General features: G+C 41.0%; 2 protein-coding genes across 2 annotated transcripts in view; both read left to right on the top strand.

Annotated features, from left to right (window-relative positions):
• Nucleotides 1-2,013: 2,013 nt before the first annotated feature.
• On the top strand, nucleotides 2,014-6,536 carry LOC121811840 (cGMP-gated cation channel alpha-1-like; the record flags this gene model as incomplete). The annotated part of the gene is given in 10 exon segments (XM_042216098.1): nucleotides 2,014-2,356; nucleotides 3,477-3,605; nucleotides 4,108-4,173; nucleotides 4,300-4,572; nucleotides 4,695-4,799; nucleotides 4,998-5,104; nucleotides 5,208-5,382; nucleotides 5,707-5,843; nucleotides 5,936-6,108; nucleotides 6,402-6,536. Coding segments are annotated over 7 exon segments (978 nt in total).
• Nucleotides 6,537-12,545: 6,009 nt separating this feature from the next.
• cnga1b (cyclic nucleotide gated channel subunit alpha 1b) overlaps nucleotides 12,546-17,897 on the top strand; it is a 7,353-nt gene continuing 2,001 nt past the window's right edge. The window contains exons 1-12 of the mRNA XM_042216096.1: nucleotides 12,546-12,857; nucleotides 13,976-14,104; nucleotides 14,607-14,672; nucleotides 14,799-15,071; nucleotides 15,194-15,298; nucleotides 15,497-15,603; nucleotides 15,707-15,881; nucleotides 16,204-16,340; nucleotides 16,433-16,605; nucleotides 16,899-17,024; nucleotides 17,306-17,458; nucleotides 17,546-17,777. Of these exons, the coding sequence (XP_042072030.1) occupies nucleotides 14,926-15,071; nucleotides 15,194-15,298; nucleotides 15,497-15,603; nucleotides 15,707-15,881; nucleotides 16,204-16,340; nucleotides 16,433-16,605; nucleotides 16,899-17,024; nucleotides 17,306-17,458; nucleotides 17,546-17,777 (1,354 nt within the window). The 5' untranslated portion in view covers nucleotides 12,546-12,857; nucleotides 13,976-14,104; nucleotides 14,607-14,672; nucleotides 14,799-14,925. The remainder of the gene's footprint in view (nucleotides 12,858-13,975; nucleotides 14,105-14,606; nucleotides 14,673-14,798; nucleotides 15,072-15,193; nucleotides 15,299-15,496; nucleotides 15,604-15,706; nucleotides 15,882-16,203; nucleotides 16,341-16,432; nucleotides 16,606-16,898; nucleotides 17,025-17,305; nucleotides 17,459-17,545; nucleotides 17,778-17,897) is intronic.

Raw genomic sequence — 17,897 nt, 5'->3', positions numbered from 1 at the left:
TGGTTCTACTGAACTCTTCGTCTGGCTGAGATCGCAGTTTTGTTCAATACGTTTTAGGTAAGTTTATAAAGAGTTTTACAAAAAGATGACCTGAAACAGAAAGGTTAGAAAGTTTCTCTCAGAAGTGAAAAATAAATTCTGAAGTCTTTTATTCATGCTTGGGGACATTTCGTCCAAACAGACATTCAAATATACGATTGTTATTTTGTATCCAAAAAACAGAAGAAAATAGGACAAAATTATTCAACAGGATTGAAAATCTTTTTTAAAAGTTTGAGAAAACCACTAGATCAGGGGAAAAAAGCCTCTTCTTCCTCTTTTCTTGCCACCATAGCTCAGTGGTTTTGTGTTTTTCTAATGGTGTGAGTATTTCTGACAGCCCCGTATCACAGCTCAATGTGAAATAGCCACAATAAACTGGCTTCATCACAGTGAAATCACACACACATGAAAGCATCACACACACCGACAGCATCCTTTGTCATCATTACTGATGGGACCTGTTCAACAGTGTGAAGGACTGGTGTACATATTTACTGAACGGCAGCCAAAACAGTGGAAGAAGTTCACTAATCAGAAATGTCAGATAATGTAAAACACAATAAATCAGTAACTGTGGGGTTGTTGTTAAAAACAGTTTAAATGTCAGGTTAAACTTTCAAAAATCTATAAAAGGTCTGCAGGGCAGTGGATCTGTGTCTTTTCGTGGTCTGACACTTGAATACTGAGCTGCTGTGCTTCACCTTTGCAGTAACACCACATCCAGCTGATCGTGGAACATCAAAGAGGACTTGTTGCAGTGGTTTCAACCTGTCACAGCATCCGAGCTGAATTCTCAGCTGCTTTACTCACTGATCACAAATCACTCATTGGTTCAAAGTAGAGCAGTTACAGAAGCATCCAGCAGAGGGCAGCAGATGAGGGGGGAGTCACAGACACAGGATCCACACATTTATAAACATGGTCCTATTATCAGCTCTCAAATTTTGAGCAAGACTCCAAAGATTTTCTTCAACGTCAAAGTGTTAATGTCAATGTCTTCAATGAATCTGAGGCGACTGGTGCATAAGCGGTTAAAGTGGAATTAAAATAACTGCCTAAAACTGCAGAGGTGCTCGCTGAGGCCAGAAATGGTCTCAGAGGAAGAAGAAGCCGTTCTTCAGGAAGGGAATCGGGGAGAAGAGGCTGAGATATCCCACAATCCACCATCTAATACCATCTGGAAAGAGCCTGCTTGGCAACAGCTTCGTTTTTCAGCAGTGATCCCAAACGCACAGCCAGTGCAGTGAAAGCATGGATAGAAAACACTATCATAGGATTGGCCTCCACTCAACAGTGTGGGATCATCATGATAAAGAAAGGCTGCCAACATCCAAAGAAAAGCTTCAAGAAGCCTGTTACTGAAGACTGTGGTGGAGATTATGTCACACATGTGTTCATTTTCCTAGTGCGATATAAAGGGATGAAGATTCAGCCCTGCAGAGCCGATGGTACTTCAGTCACACATGAATTATAGTTTTTGTGTGCTGACAGTAAAGGTAACAGTGCTGCACACACACACACACACACATGGACTAATTCCCAATAAGCCAATCAGAGCTGCCCGTTAAAGGCTGCTGTGTGTTATTAAGGCTACACTGCTGACTCAGGAGGATCAGAGGAAAACCAGCACGGCTCTTTCTAATCTGCTCTTCCTCACTTTTCACTACTGCATTCACTACTTTCACACCACTCATCCTCAGACTCTTTCTGTCCCCTTTTCCTCCACCATATTTCATCCTTCTCTTTATTTCCTCCTTCCTGTAATGCTGTTATACATTCTTCTGTTTCTCATTTAGCCGTTTCTTTCCTTTCTAATCGCTTCATTGATTAACTCCTCCTTCTGTGACACATTTCACTTCTTCTCCTTCTTTCCTAGCTTCCTGTTTGTCTAACTTGAACTCCTTCACTTTTACATGCTGTTTTACGTCTTTGCTCAACACTGAAACAAATATTAAAGTTGTCGAGGTAGAGTTGTATATTTTCATGTGTAAGCACATGGTAGTAGTTTCATTCCCCACGTCTGAGTGCAGGCGTACGTAAGACACACAGTATCATCCCTCCTCTAATCTCTTTATCCTGGTCAGGGTGACTGAGGAGACTCGTCTGCTGGACCCTCCGAACGCTCCAGTCCTTCCATCCCTCCGTCCCTTTTCTCCTTTTTCCCTCTAGACTCTAAACCAGTGAGGATTTAAAGGGTCCCAGCTTCCACAGGAGTGCGTTTATGGGAGGTTACTCCTCTGTTTCCATGGAGATGAGTTTGATGGGCTGCTGGTGGATCTAGGCCACATAACCACGGGTGTTGGATTATCAGCTGGTGAGTAAGGAGATAATGGACTGAGGGTAGAAGGCCGCACATTATGCAAGACATTTTTTAAACATCATACACGTTTTCGTTCAATAGAATTGATAACAATAAATATGGAAACGTGAGGGAACAATGTAGGTTGTGTTGATAGTGGATATGTTGTATATTCACGTGTGTGTGCTCTTAATTTACCTGTTGCTTTTGTTTAAACTCTTGGTGACCCCACACTACAGCACAAAAACCTGCGTGTTACCAAAGGGTCTTTATTGACCTGAATCTTCATAAAACGTTACTAATCAGTTCTTAAGAAAGAACCGGTAATAATCTCTAATAAAAACAGTTTATGTTCCCGGGTTCAGGTCCATAAAGCAGCCAGTTTGGCTCCTAGTTAGCCACACATGGCCTACTTAGATGATAAGGTGTCAACAACAAAATCTGTCTTACCCTTATATTGCAAAATATGGCTCATACAGGTGTTGGCACTGCCTCAAAAATGCCATTGAGCTGCCAGCTTTGGATCCTGTGTAGGTCCTATGTGGTCCGACCAGTTAGGGCCAAACAACGCCTGGTAATGAAACGTCTTTCTAAAAACATCCTTTCCACCCGGGTCTCCTTTAGTCTCATAGTCTTTGTAAAGCTCTAACTGTTAGTAGTTATTCATGAAAAGAATGTTTAATAAGCTAAAATAAGACAATTTCGTGTTGTTTAAATACAATTATTTTAATACCATTTTGGGTCACAGAAAATTTGTCAGACAACTAACTTTGTGCTGCAAACATGGTGCAGCGGGCCTACTAAATGTGGATCACAGAGGGATGCCAGAGGCTAATCAGTTCGGGTACCAATGACCACGTTATTGTCAGGTCTAAAGTTTTTGCAAGGCTTGTCTTTCTTTAGGCCCAGGAAGATTTTTAACATCAGCACTGAACAGCTGGGAAAGCAAACTTGTAATGATGTTGCATAAAGACAGTATTTTATGACATCGTGGTACCCGGTTGGACACATCCAAGTGTTCAAATAAAATGCCATCATGCTAAACTCACTGTGGATATGTCCTGACTGTATGACATTCTGTGTTGCAAAGGTTTCACCAAAATTCATTTTTTCTCCCTTTCTGGACAAAAAATAGCCAAAAGAAGAACATCTCCATGGCCAAGGTAGCACCGTTACTCCCACACCAAGTCTCCAGATTAACTCCACCCTCCATAGTTCTACAAGATATGGACGAGGAGCCAGGTGAAGTCGGTGCGCAGGACAGGTGAGTATCATACAAATGCAACTCAAAAACTGTAATGAAAGTGATGATTGTGAGCCACCTGTGAAGTGTAGTTCAAGTGTGGCTCAGTGGGTCCTCGAAGAGGTTTTCGAATGGGTTTAAAATGATTCAGGGCCTCTTGCTAAATCTGTGTAGGCCATAGGACAGCAGGTTCATGGACTTATCAGGCTTGGGTACCAGCCAATGGCCTACCAGAGTTATATCCAAACAAACAACAAATAGTAACCCGAAAGACATTTGGACCAAAAATGTATTCACAGACAAATTTTCCAACAGGTTCTGGAGTCCTTTAGAGGATTTAGGTGCCCGTGGGCCTCGTGAAGAGACCCTAATGGACCTTTATCGTGATTCAGAGACCATTAGCAGCTGCTGCAGTGTCTAAAGTTAAAGTTTCATAATTTCTTGAAGAATGACACCAGTTAGTGGCAACTGTTCAGGGTTATTGATGGATGGGAAGGTTAACGGATCGTTTTCTTTGTTTCAGAGCCTCCCAAAAAGCTGGACCGGGGTTTCTCTTCAACGTCAATAACAGCAACAACAATGAAGAAGAGTAAGACACGCACACAGACTAAATACACGTACATGTAAAATGTATTGGCATATATAAACTTATCTCTTCACCTAAAACTAGACGTGTAGTTTTACGGTTACATGTATGTATCCTGCTTTCCTGCAGGGAGGAGAAGAAGAAAAAGAAGAAGGAGAAGAAAGAAAGGAAAGAGAAAAAAGAGAAAAAGGAGTAAATTTGAGTCCATATCCAGATATATAGATTTTCACATAAATCTCAATATATTTCAGCTTTAATGAACACTGAAAACTGCTTATTTGTAATTATCTCTCCTAGGAAAGAAAAAAAGGAGAAAAAAGAGAAGAAGGAGAAAAAGCAGAAAGAGAAAGAAGAAAAAGAAAAGGAGAAGGAGAAAGAGAAGGAGAAAGCCAAGGAGGCCCCGTATGTTTAGTTGATCTTCTTAAACAGAAACACTGGCTCTGTCTTGAAAAACTGATTTTATGAATGCTTGTGTAAGGCTGAAGTACTGCAAATACAAATTATAATGGGTTATGTGTTTGCAGTCCCAAGGAGATCACAGTGATTGATCCTGCAGGAAACATGTACTACTACTGGCTGGGTGTGATCACTATCCCTGTCATGTACAACTGGACCCTGATTATAGCCAGGTAACATGAAATCCACACTTCCTTACTAACAATGTGTTTGTGTCAGTGCTCTAAAGGCTTTGGTGCCCACAGCATCAGAAGAACAACAGCTTAATATCAACAACAAGTTCCCAATGCCATTAAATAAAAGCCAACAGTGCCAGAGAGCTTGGTTACTTAAGTAACTACTGTGCTGAGTGACATGCATGTCCATTTCAGGGCATGTTTCGAGGAGTTGCAGACTGACTACTTGATCTTTTGGTTCCTCCTGGACTTCCTGGCAGATCTCATCTACCTTGGTGACATGGTCTTCAGAACTAGGACCGGTCTGAAGACACACACACAGATTGTTGTAGACGTTAATGTAAGCACACAAATATAATGGTACAAACATGTACAAACTTTGAATGCTTGTTTATGTGATTGCAGGTTACCTGGAGCAGGGTTTGCTGGTGAAGGACGAGCTGAAGTTACGTGAACGGTACATGAAAAGCTTTCAGTTCAGACTGGACCTGGTGTCCATGATTCCCACTGACGTGTTCTACCTTGCCATCGGCGTCACCTACCCCGAGATCCGCCTCAACAAGCTCTTCAGGTTTAACAGGTAAACAAGGGTTAATCACTGCTAACCAGTCTTTGGACTAAGTAGGAAGATATTTTTGAATTCCATGAATTTATGAACAACATTTCTTTACAGTTTAACTAAAAGTTGTTGTGATGTTTAACTCAAAGGTACAAATGTGAATTTTATCCTTTTCCTAAAAGTCAGAGATTTGATGATAAAATGAATAAGACTGATTTTCTAAGGATACTGAATACACACATAATGTCACAGAGGTTTTGGACTGTCTAACCCTCACTACTGCTATTCTGCAAACATAACTAATAACTTCTCAGCAGTGACAAGAGTAACCTCCTATCATTTCAGGATGATGGAGTTCTTCCAGCGCACAGAAACCAGGACAAACTACCCCAACGCTCTGCGTATCTCCAACCTCGTCATGTACATCCTCATCATCATCCACTGGAATGCCTGTCTTTACTACTCTTTTTCCAAAGCCATCGGTGGGGTTGTTGGATTCATTCCTTATCTGGATTTAAGCCCCGAGGAAGCCCTGATAAAGGCTGTAACATATTAATCTGTCCTGTCCTTTCAGGTTTCGGTTCTGACAGGTTTGTGTACCCTGACCCGACCGATCCAGAGTTCGGTCGTCTGGTGAGGAAGTATGCCTACAGTATGTACTGGTCCACGTTAACACTCACCACCATTGGAGAAACACCACCACCTGTAGAGAACTCTGAGTACTTCTTCGTCGTCACAGACTTTCTGGTGGGTCCGGCCTAACTTTAGCTTTAGTATATGACGGTGTAGCATGTGGCTAAAAAAGCCCAAGCCTGAGAGCAGACGCGTTGTGAGGGATTTACCTCAAGAGGTTTGGTTGGTTTTGAAAGCTTAAACAGACAGATGGTAAGATGTTAGGCATAATTTGACAATATTTGTTTACTGATACAATACAGAGATTATAAAATAGAAAAATCTGCGTTTGCTTTCATATTATTTATTTAATACTATATAAAACAACAATAAATAGATGTTTATGGATATCCTGTGCTTTTCTACAGGTGGGTGTGTTGATCTTTGCTACCATTGTCGGTAACGTTGGCTCCATGATCACCAACATGAATGCTGCCAGAGCTGACTTTCAGGCTCGCATTGATGCCATCAAACAGTACATGAGTTTCCGAAAGGTCAGTTAGTCTGTGATTTTTATCATAATGGTTAACAGGTCGTCAGAGGAGCCGAGATGATGATTAAGTTTAACATTTTCTACAATATTGACAAAGCACTTTAAGCACAAGATTGTTAGTTAATAATTTAGAAATGAATATTGTCTGTATGGACTTCCCCCCCAAAGAAAGTGCACATGTAAAACTGCGGTGTTAAGCGATGCGGTTGAAAAATTTGAGTGCGCCTAACTTTTGTGCCGGTACGCCTAAATTTTTAAAGTTAGGCGTACCAGTGCGCCCATGTCAAAAGTTAGTCTAGAGCCCTGAGATTGATATCAAACTGATCACTTGACCCATATTACGTTACTTGCTCTTCAAGTGAATCAACAAATGGCGAAATGAAAAGCCGAACAACAACAATGCTGTTTCTTTAGAGTCTTAGCTTACATGTGTGTTTATTTCATATTTTCAGTTGTTTCCCTCCACGGCTAAATAAATCGGTTTCAGTAATGCACTGATATACAAGAATGGACATAAGGAGCTTCTTTCAAAGAAAAAACTCAGGTAGATGTTATTTTATATATTATGCTTTGTATGTTGTTCAGTATATTTCTATGCAAAACAAGAGGAATTTCAATACACAGCAGTATATTCACAGTTGAAACCAGATATTTACATACACTTTATGGAAAACACAAGAACATTTTTTTACTGTACAACATCAATTTAGAGTAAACTTGTTTTGTTTTGGATAAATAAATATTGAAATATCTTTTGAATTAGTTAAATGTCAGAATAAAGAGAGACAGAGCTGTCTATTTTATCACTTTCATCAAATTTAGGAGTACATATACACTAAGTTTATTGTTAATTAATAAGAAAACTCCAGACGATTCCATTCTGAGCTGAAGAAGCTTCTGATAGGTTAGTAGAGTCCATGTGAGTAAATTGGTGGCACAGCTGTGGATGCATATAAGGCAAAACACAGAGCCTGTTTCTGTGACATGGGAAAATCAAGAGATGTCAACCAAAACACCAGGAAAAGAACTGTGGAGCTCCATAAGTGTGGCTCAGTTTTGAATACAATTTGGTGCCATTTGCAATTAAGAAATACAGATAGTTTCTCTCTTTACTCTTAAAGTTAACAAATATGTTTTTTGGTTGAATTGGGGTTTAGTCCTCGTGTCTTGATACAGCCCTGATTTTGTTCTGCCTTGCTGCTTAATTAAAAAACTAGTTTAAGGTGTCCTGCATATGTGATATATATTTTTCCCTATATGAAGTCATTCTTTTTTAAACAAAACTCAAAACACGGCCTAACAAACCTTAAACTTCACAGCATGCTTTTTCAATCTTTTGTAATGATGATTAACTAACAATCTTGTGAACACAAAGTTCTTTATTTGGAGCACAGATCTACAAGAAAGATAAGTTACTGAAAAAGTGCTCGAGCTTAAAGTGCTTTGGCAATGTTAAACTTAATCATCATCTCGGCCTCCTCTGACGACCTGTTTGCTGCTACCTGCCGCTGAAAGGCAGTGAGGAGAGGGGACACTTGGGCAGTGCATTTATCACGACATATAATTTTGTTTTTGGATACGCAGTGCTTTTTCAGCGTTCAAAGCTTAATGGCTCCGTGTCAGAGCACTGGCTATGAATTTCAGACAGATCAGGCCTTAACTTAACGAAAAAGTGATCTTTTCATCCTTACCCAGAGCTACATCCACTTCTGTTGGGTGAGAATCGTTACTGATTTCTATAATCCATTCAATTCAGGTTCACAAGGTCCCGATGCGATTCGGTTCAATTTTAAAATCAGACAGTCAGAAGTATTATAGTTCTGATCATTTATCAGTACTGACACTGTGAGACTTCATCAGAGGTGTGAGCATCACAGCAGATGTCTTTGTGTCAAAGTAACTGAGGATAAAACAGAAAAACATGAAGGAGATTTTCCCTGACTTTTTATAGCAGATAACCTAAAAAATATTCAGCAGTAGAACAAAAACTGAAGAAAACAATGGAAACCTGATGCTGCTGAAGTAAAAGCTTTCTACTAAACATCTAAAATGCTCGGCTGTGCTTGATCATATATACTTTCAGATCAGTAAATATCCAAATGAAATGCTGTCAAAACAAGTCATCTATGTTTTATTATTCCCAGAAACACTCGTGTCCAAAATGACACCCTTCAGCTAACTGCTGTTTGGAATTCACATTGTTGGCGCAAAATATATTTTATGCTGTCAAACTGTTTCTCTGGCATTTTTCATAGATTTGACTAAAGAAATGAAAACAAATGATGTTTATGGAACATCCCTGTATTACGTCCTTATTTTATGCTTGAATGATTCACAGGCTAACGTTACACGACTTAAACTGCCATTAGTGTTATTATTTAATTTGTTCTAATCTTTATTTATCCTGGTTTTAAACTCTTTCCCTGCAGGCACACTGAAAATGGTGTTGGCTATTTTGCCTGGTAAGAGTACTGAGTGCAATGTTGTTTGATTAGTGTGTTATTAGTCAGTTATCGGAGACATTACAGAAAGTTTCCCAGATAAAAGTCGAGTGATACTCCTGATTCATTGCTAATCAGTATATGTTACAAACTCTCCATCGTCCAGCCCTACAAACAAGTCTCAGGTCCAGAGCACGCTCCACTGAGAAAAGCTGTTCTGTTATTTATTTCATGTGAAAATACAAATCATGAAGCCACTAATTCTTCAAACTCCAAGTCTAGATTTTGTCTCGCTTCTCTCAGGCTCAGCAAGCAGCAGCGCTTCGTCATGTGGTTTCTTTTCGTACGCTGCCGTGCTTAACTTAGAAAATGCTCCTTTTTTTATTTACAGCAATTATTTCTAGGCACCTTTTCGGGTGAAGCCATCCTGCTGCTTCTGTTCCCTCAGTGGTCCTGACCTCCGCCAACCTTCCTCTCCTCCTCAGGTATGTCACCTCCACCTGTGAGCTGCGAAATAAAAGACGAGACACGGGATTATTTATTCCTACAGTTCTTGGACAGTGACACCATTTTTGGGTTTTGTACATCGTTTAGATGAAACGTTAACATGTGACTGAAGTGCAAAGTTACAACTTTTATTTAAGGCGTTTACTTAAACTGTGACATGAGGCGTCTCTCATTGTCAGAGGCTCAGAAGTCACTGGATAGCTGACAGCAGTCTAATTCACCTGGTATGTCATGATACAGGCAGCAGGTAAAAACCCTTTGTACTTGTAGCTGTTCACTGTGATTTTAAACACCCACAGGTCATTTAATCTGGAACGCATCAGCCGGTGACTCAGTGAACTTGTAGCTTTGTTAGGGAAACCACAGCCTGTAAGCAGTTAACTGCAGCCAGCTTCTAAAAAACACCAGCTAATGTTCCCGCTCCTTTAAGGGTCAGAGGTTACAGCGGCCCACGCGCGCGCACACACACACTCGTTTTCATATCTTAGTGAGGACATCTCATTCACATAATGCTAACTGTAACCCTGCCAGTAAAACCACATTTTGAGCCTCAAAAATAACTTCAAACTCGTGCGGACAGACACGTTGTCCCCGTTAGTGACTGTTGGTCCCCACAAGTATGTTAGCATGACAATTTTCTCCCCCCGGAGCGCTTTTTCCTTACAAACGCGGCACTATGTAACGCGACAGGTTTCTTTTCTTCCACCAGAGAAATAAAAGAACACGTTTCCCGCCTGAGCTGAGTCTGACGTGTGTGTGTGTGACGGGGGGGCCGGGGCGCTGAACTTACCTGCGGCTCAGCGCGAGGATGCTCCGCTGAACTCGATGGATAGTGTATCCTTCCGCGGGGCTGTGAGGCTTCGGAGCGCGCGTGGAAGTTTGTGTCGATGACGAATTTAGCTACGTTAATGGCCTCGCGAGTTGGTCGTACCACGTGACTCATTTAAGAAACTGAAGATTAAAGACTTTTAATGGAAGGGCGGAGAATTAGAGCCGCGGTAATACAACTTATTTTAGGAATAACGTGGTTCTACTGAACTCTTCGTCTGGCTGAGATCGCAGTTTTGTTCAATACGTTTTAGGTAAGTTTATAAAGAGTTTTACAAAAAGATGACCTGAAACAGAAAGGTTAGAAAGTTTCTCTCAGAAGTGAAAAATAAATTCTGAAGTCTTTTATTCATGCTTGGGGACATTTCGTCCAAACAGACATTCAAATATACGATTGTTATTTTGTATCCAAAAAACAGAAGAAAATAGGACAAAATTATTCAACAGGATTGAAAATCTTTTTTAAAAGTTTGAGAAAACCACTAGATCAGGGGAAAAAAGCCTCTTTTTCCTCTTTTCTTGCACCATAGCTCAAGTGGTTTTTTGTGTTTTTCTAATGGTGTGAGTATTTCTGGACAGCCCGTATCACAGCTCAATGTGAAATAGCCACAATAAACTGGCTTCATCACAGTGAAATCACACACACATGAAAGCATCACACACACCGACAGCATCCTTTGTCATCATTACTGATGGGACCTGTTCAACAGTGTGAAGGACTGGTGTACATATTTACTGAACGGCAGCCAAAACAGTGGAAGAAGTTCACTAATCAGAAATGTCAGATAATGTAAAACACAATAAATCAGTAACTGTGGGGTTGTTGTTAAAAACAGTTTAAATGTCAGGTTAAACTTTCAAAAATCTATAAAAGGTCTGCAGGGCAGTGGATCTGTGTCTTTTCGTGGTCTGACACTTGAATACTGAGCTGCTGTGCTTCACCTTTGCAGTAACACCACATCCAGCTGATCGTGGAACATCAAAGAGGACTTGTTGCAGTGGTTTCAACCTGTCACAGCATCCGAGCTGAATTCTCAGCTGCTTTACTCACTGATCACAAATCATTCATTGGTTCAAAGTAGAGCAGTTACAGAAGCATCCAGCAGAGGGCAGCAGATGAGGGGGGAGTCACAGACACAGGATCCACACATTTATAAACATGGTCCTATTATCAGCTCTCAAATTTTGAGCAAGACTCCAAAGATTTTCTTCAACGTCAAAGTGTTAATGTCAATGTCTTCAATGAATCTGAGGCGACTGGTGCATAAGCGGTTAAAGTGGAATTAAAATAACTGCCTAAAACTGCAGAGGTGCTCGCTGAGGCCAGAAATGGTCTCAGAGGAAGAAGAAGCCGTTCTTCAGGAAGGGAATCGGGGAGAAGAGGCTGAGATATCCCACCATCCACCATCTAATACCATCTGGAAAGAGCCTGCTTGGCAACAGCTTCGTTTTTCAGCAGTGATCCCAAACGCACAGCCAGTGCAGTGAAAGCATGGATAGAAAACACTATCATAGGATTGGCCTCCACTCAACAGTGTGGGATCATCATGATAAAGAAAGGCTGCCAACATCCAAAGAAAAGCTTCAAGAAGCCTGTTACTGAAGACTGTGGTGGAGATTATGTCACACATGTGTTCATTTTCCTAGTGCGATATAAAGGGATGAAGATTCAGCCCTGCAGAGCCGATGGTACTTCAGTCACACATGAATTATAGTTTTTGTGTGCTGACAGTAAAGGTAACAGTGCTGCACACACACACACACACACATGGACTAATTCCCAATAAGCCAATCAGAGCTGCCCGTTAAAGGCTGCTGTGTGTTATTAAGGCTACACTGCTGACTCAGGAGGATCAGAGGAAAACCAGCACGGCTCTTTCTAATCTGCTCTTCCTCACTTTTCACTACTGCATTCACTACTTTCACACCACTCATCCTCAGACTCTTTCTGTCCCCTTTTCCTCCACCATATTTCATCCTTCTCTTTATTTCCTCCTTCCTGTAATGCTGTTATACATTCTTCTGTTTCTCATTTAGCCGTTTCTTTCCTTTCTAATCGCTTCATTGATTAACTCCTCCTTCTGTGACACATTTCACTTCTTCTCCTTCTTTCCTAGCTTCCTGTTTGTCTAACTTGAACTCCTTCACTTTTACATGCTGTTTTACGTCTTTGCTCAACACTGAAACAAATATTAAAGTTGTCGAGGTAGAGTTGTATATTTTCATGTGTAAGCACATGGTAGTAGTTTCATTCCCCACGTCTGAGTGCAGGCGTACGTAAGACACACAGTATCATCCCTCCTCTAATCTCTTTATCCTGGTCAGGGTGACTGAGGAGACTCGTCTGCTGGACCCTCCGAACGCTCCACTCCTTCCATCCCTCCGTCCCTTTTCTCCTTTTTCCCTCTAGACTCTAAACCAGTGAGGATTTAAAGGGTCCCAGCTTCCACAGGAGTGCGTTTATGGGAGGTTACTCCTCTGTTTCCATGGAGATGAGTTTGATGGGCTGCTGGTGGATCTAGGCCACATAACCACGGGTGTTGGATTATCAGCTGGTGAGTAAGGAGATAATGGACTGAGGGTAGAAGGCCGCACATTATGCAAGACATTTTTTAAACATCATACACGTTTTTGTTCAATAGAATTGATAACAATAAATATGGAAACGTGAGGGAACAATGTAGGTTGTGTTGATAGTGGATATGTTGTATACTCACGTGTGTGTGCTCTTAATTTACCTGTTGCTTTTGTTTAAACTCTTGGTGACCCCACACTACAGCACAAAAACCTGCGTGTTACCAAAGGGTCTTTATTGACCTGAATCTTCATAAAACGTTACTAATCAGTTCTTAAGAAAGAACCGGTAATAATCTCTAATAAAAACAGTTTATGTTCCCGGGTTCAGGTCCATAAAGCAGCCAGTTTGGCTCCTAGTTAGCCACACATGGCCTACTTAGATGATAAGGTGTCAACAACAAAATCTGTCTTACCCTTATATTGCAAAATATGGCTCATACAGTTTGGCACTGCCTCAAAAATGCCATTGAGCTGCCAGCTTTGGATCCTGTGTAGGTCCTATGTGGTCCGACCAGTTAGGGCCAAACAACGCCTGGTAATGAAACGTCTTTCTAAAAACATCCTTTCCACCCGGGTCTCCTTTAGTCTCATAGTCTTTGTAAAGCTCTAACCGTTAGTAGTTATTCATGAAAAGAATGTTTAATAAGCTAAAATAAGACAATTTCGTGTTGTTTAAATACAATTATTTTAATACCATTATGGGTCACAGAAAATTTGTCAGACAACTAACTTTGTGATGCAAACATGGTGCAGCGGGCCTACTAAATGTGGATCACAGAGGGATGCCAGAGGCTAATCAGTTCGGGTACCGATGACCACGTTATTGTCAGGTCTAAAGTTTTTGCAAGGCTTGTATTTCTTTAGGCCCAGGAAGATTTTTAACATCAGCACTGAACAGCTGGGAAAGCAAACTTGTAATGATGTTGCATAAAGACAGTATTTTATGACATCGTGGTACCCGGTTGGACACATCCAAGTGTTCAAATAAAATGCCATCATGCTAAACTCACTGTGGATATGTCCTGACTGTATGACATTCTGTGTTGCAAAGGTTTCACCAAAATTCATTTTTTCTCCCTTTCTGGACAAAAAATAGCCAAAAGAAGAACATCTCCATGGCCAAGGTAGCACCGTTACTCCCACACCAAGTCTCCAGATTAACTCCACCCTCCATAGTTCTACAAGATATGGACGAGGAGCCAGGTGAAGTCGGTGCGCAGGACAGGTGAGTATCATACAAATGCAACTCAAAAACTGTAATGAAAGTGATGATTGTGAGCCACCTGTGAAGTGTAGTTCAAGTGTGGCTCAGTGGGTCCTCGAAGAGGTTTTCGAATGGGTTTAAAATGATTCAGGGCCTCTTGCTAAATCTGTGTAGGCCATAGGACAGCAGGTTCATGGACTTATCAGGCTTGGGTACCAGCCAATGGCCTACCAGAGTTATATCCAAACAAACAACAAATAGTAACCCGAAAGACATTTGGACCAAAAATGTATTCACAGACAAATTTTCCAACAGGTTCTGGAGTCCTTTAGAGGATTTAGGTGCCCGTGGGCCTCGTGAAGAGACCCTAATGGACCTTTATCGTGATTCAGAGACCATTAGCAGCTGCTGTAGTGTCTAAAGTTAAAGTTTCATAATTTCTTGAAGAATGACACCAGTTAGTGGCAACTGTTCAGGGTTATTGATGGATGGGAAGGTTAACGGATCGTTTTCTTTGTTTCAGAGCCTCCCAAAAAGCTGGACCGGGGTTTCTCTTCAACGTCAATAACAGCAACAACAATGAAGAAGAGTAAGACACGCACACAGACTAAATACACGTACATGTAAAATGTATTGGCATATATAAACTTATCTCTTCACCTAAAACTAGACGTGTAGTTTTACGGTTACATGTATGTATCCTGCTTTCCTGCAGGGAGGAGAAGAAGAAAAAGAAGAAGGAGAAGAAAGAAAGGAAAGAGAAAAAAGAGAAAAAGGAGTAAATTTGAGTCCATATCCAGATATATAGATTTTCACATAAATCTCAATATATTTCAGCTTTAATGAACACTGAAAACTGCTTATTTGTAATTATCTCTCCTAGGAAAGAAAAAAAGGAGAAAAAAGAGAAGAAGGAGAAAAAGCAGAAAGAGAAAGAAGAAAAAGAAAAGGAGAAGGAGAAAGAGAAGGAGAAAGCCAAGGAGGCCCCGTATGTTTAGTTGATCTTCTTAAACAGAAACACTGGCTCTGTCTTGAAAAACTGATTTTATGAATGCTTGTGTAAGGCTGAAGTACTGCAAATACAAATTATAATGGGTTATGTGTTTGCAGTCCCAAGGAGATCACAGTGATTGATCCTGCAGGAAACATGTACTACTACTGGCTGGGTGTGATCACTATCCCTGTCATGTACAACTGGACCCTGATTATAGCCAGGTAACATGAAATCCACACTTCCTTACTAACAATGTGTTTGTGTCAGTGCTCTAAAGGCTTTGGTGCCCACAGCATCAGAAGAACAACAGCTTAATATCAACAACAAGTTCCCAATGCCATTAAATAAAAGCCAACAGTGCCAGAGAGCTTGGTTACTTAAGTAACTACTGTGCTGAGTGACATGCATGTCCATTTCAGGGCATGTTTCGAGGAGTTGCAGACTGACTACTTGATCTTTTGGTTCCTCCTGGACTTCCTGGCAGATCTCATCTACCTTGGTGACATGGTCTTCAGAACTAGGACCGGTCTGAAGACACACACACAGATTGTTGTAGACGTTAATGTAAGCACACAAATATAATGGTACAAACATGTACAAACTTTGAATGCTTGTTTATGTGATTGCAGGTTACCTGGAGCAGGGTTTGCTGGTGAAGGACGAGCTGAAGTTACGTGAACGGTACATGAAAAGCTTTCAGTTCAGACTGGACCTGGTGTCCATGATTCCCACTGACGTGTTCTACCTTGCCATCGGTGTCACCTACCCCGAGATCCGCCTCAACAAACTCTTCAGGTTTAACAGGTAAACAAGGGTTAATCACTGCTAACCAGTCTTTGGACTAAGTAGGAAGATATTTTTGAATTCCATGAATTTATGAACAACATTTCTTTACAGTTTAACTAAAAGTTGTTGTGATGTTTAACTCAAAGGTACAAATGTGAATTTTATCCTTTTCCTAAAAGTCAGATTTGATGATGAAATGAATAAGAATGACTTTCTAAGGATACTGAATACACACATAATGTCACAGAGGTTTTGGACTGTCTAACCCTCACTACTGCTATTCTGCAAACATAACTAATAACTTCTCAGCAGTGACAAGAGTAACCTCCTATCATTTCAGGATGATGGAGTTCTTCCAGCGCACAGAAACCAGGACAAACTACCCCAACGCTCTGCGTATCTCCAACCTCGTCATGTACATCCTCATCATCATCCACTGGAATGCCTGTCTTTACTACTCTTTTTCCAAAGCCATCGGTGGGGTTGTTGGATTCATTCCTTATCTGGATTTAAGCCCTGAGGAAGCCCTGATAAAGGCTGTAACATATTAATCTGTCCTGTCCTTTCAGGTTTCGGCTCTGACAGGTTTGTGTATCCTGACCCGACCGATCCAGAGTTCGGTCGTCTGGTGAGGAAGTATGCCTACAGTATGTACTGGTCCACGTTAACACTCACCACCATTGGAGAAACACCACCACCTGTAGAGAACTCTGAGTACTTCTTCGTCGTCACAGACTTCCTGGTGGGTCCGGCCTAACTTTAGCTTTAGTATATGACGGTGTAGCATGTGGCTAAAAAAGCCCAAGCCTGAGAGCAGACGCGTTGTGAGGGATTTACCTCAAGAGGTTTGGTTGGTTTTGAAAGCTTAAACAGACAGATGGTAAGATGTTAGGCATAATTTGACAATATTTCTTTACTGATACAATACAGAGATTATAAAATAGAAAAATCTGCGTTTGCTTTCATATTATTTATTTAATACTATATAAAACAACAATAAATAGATGTTTATGGATATCCTGTGCTTTTCTACAGGTGGGTGTGTTGATTTTTGCTACCATTGTCGGTAACGTTGGCTCCATGATCACCAACATGAATGCTGCCAGAGCTGACTTTCAGGCTCGCATTGATGCCATCAAACAGTACATGAGTTTCCGAAAGGTCAGTTAGTCTGTGATTTTTATCATAATGGTTCTTTAATAGTATTTGCATCTGAAATAAAATATTTTTTTACATAAATCTAATTGGAAAATCCCATTTGAGTTGCTTCAGCTTGTACATAACACCTGCTTCGCTTTTTTGTATTTTTTTAATGACAAAAACGACACTTACTTACCAGAAAACAGATACTGTATCAATGCACCTGATGATCAGTACACCAGTAATGTAGCCCATCAAAGCACTGCTTGAACCCTTCCCCCATACTTCTGTTTCCAACCCAGGTAACAAAAGACCTGGAGAAGCGAGTGATCAAGTGGTTTGACTTCCTGTGGACCAATAAGAAAGCAGTAGATGAGAGGGAAGTGTTGAAATACCTCCCTGACAAACTGAGAGCTGAGATCGCCATCAACGTCCACCTGGACACACTGAAGAAGGTCTTTGCACGCTCCTAAGCACCCCTCATAAATACAACAGAAATTTAAGTCTAAGCATGAGGTCTTCTCCTCTGTGTGGTGTGGCAGGTCCGTATCTTTGCGGATTGCGAGGCTGGTCTGTTGGTGGAACTGGTGCTAAAACTACAGCCTCAGGTCTACAGTCCTGGAGACTACATCTGTAAGAAGGGTGATATTGGCAGAGAGATGTACATCATCAAGGAGGGAAAACTAGCTGTCGTTGCTGACGACGGTGTCACGCAGTTTGTTGTTCTCAGCGACGGAAGCTACTTTGGCGAGATCAGCATTCTTGCTATCAAAGGTAAGTCTTACGACTTTATTAGCAAGCTAATCCTTTCGGTCACAATGGCAGTAACTAATGCTAGAATGATAATGTGCTAATGCTAGAATGATAATGTGCTAATGCTAGAATGATAATGTG

The sequence above is a fragment of the Haplochromis burtoni genome, unplaced genomic scaffold (assembly GCF_018398535.1).
Source record: "Haplochromis burtoni strain Fernald_Lab_line unplaced genomic scaffold, NCSU_Asbu1 Contig_921, whole genome shotgun sequence".
Lineage (NCBI taxonomy): Eukaryota > Metazoa > Chordata > Actinopteri > Cichliformes > Cichlidae > Haplochromis > Haplochromis burtoni.
The sequence above is the reverse complement of the archived record's forward strand: the minus strand, read 5'-3'. Positions and strand labels throughout refer to the sequence as shown.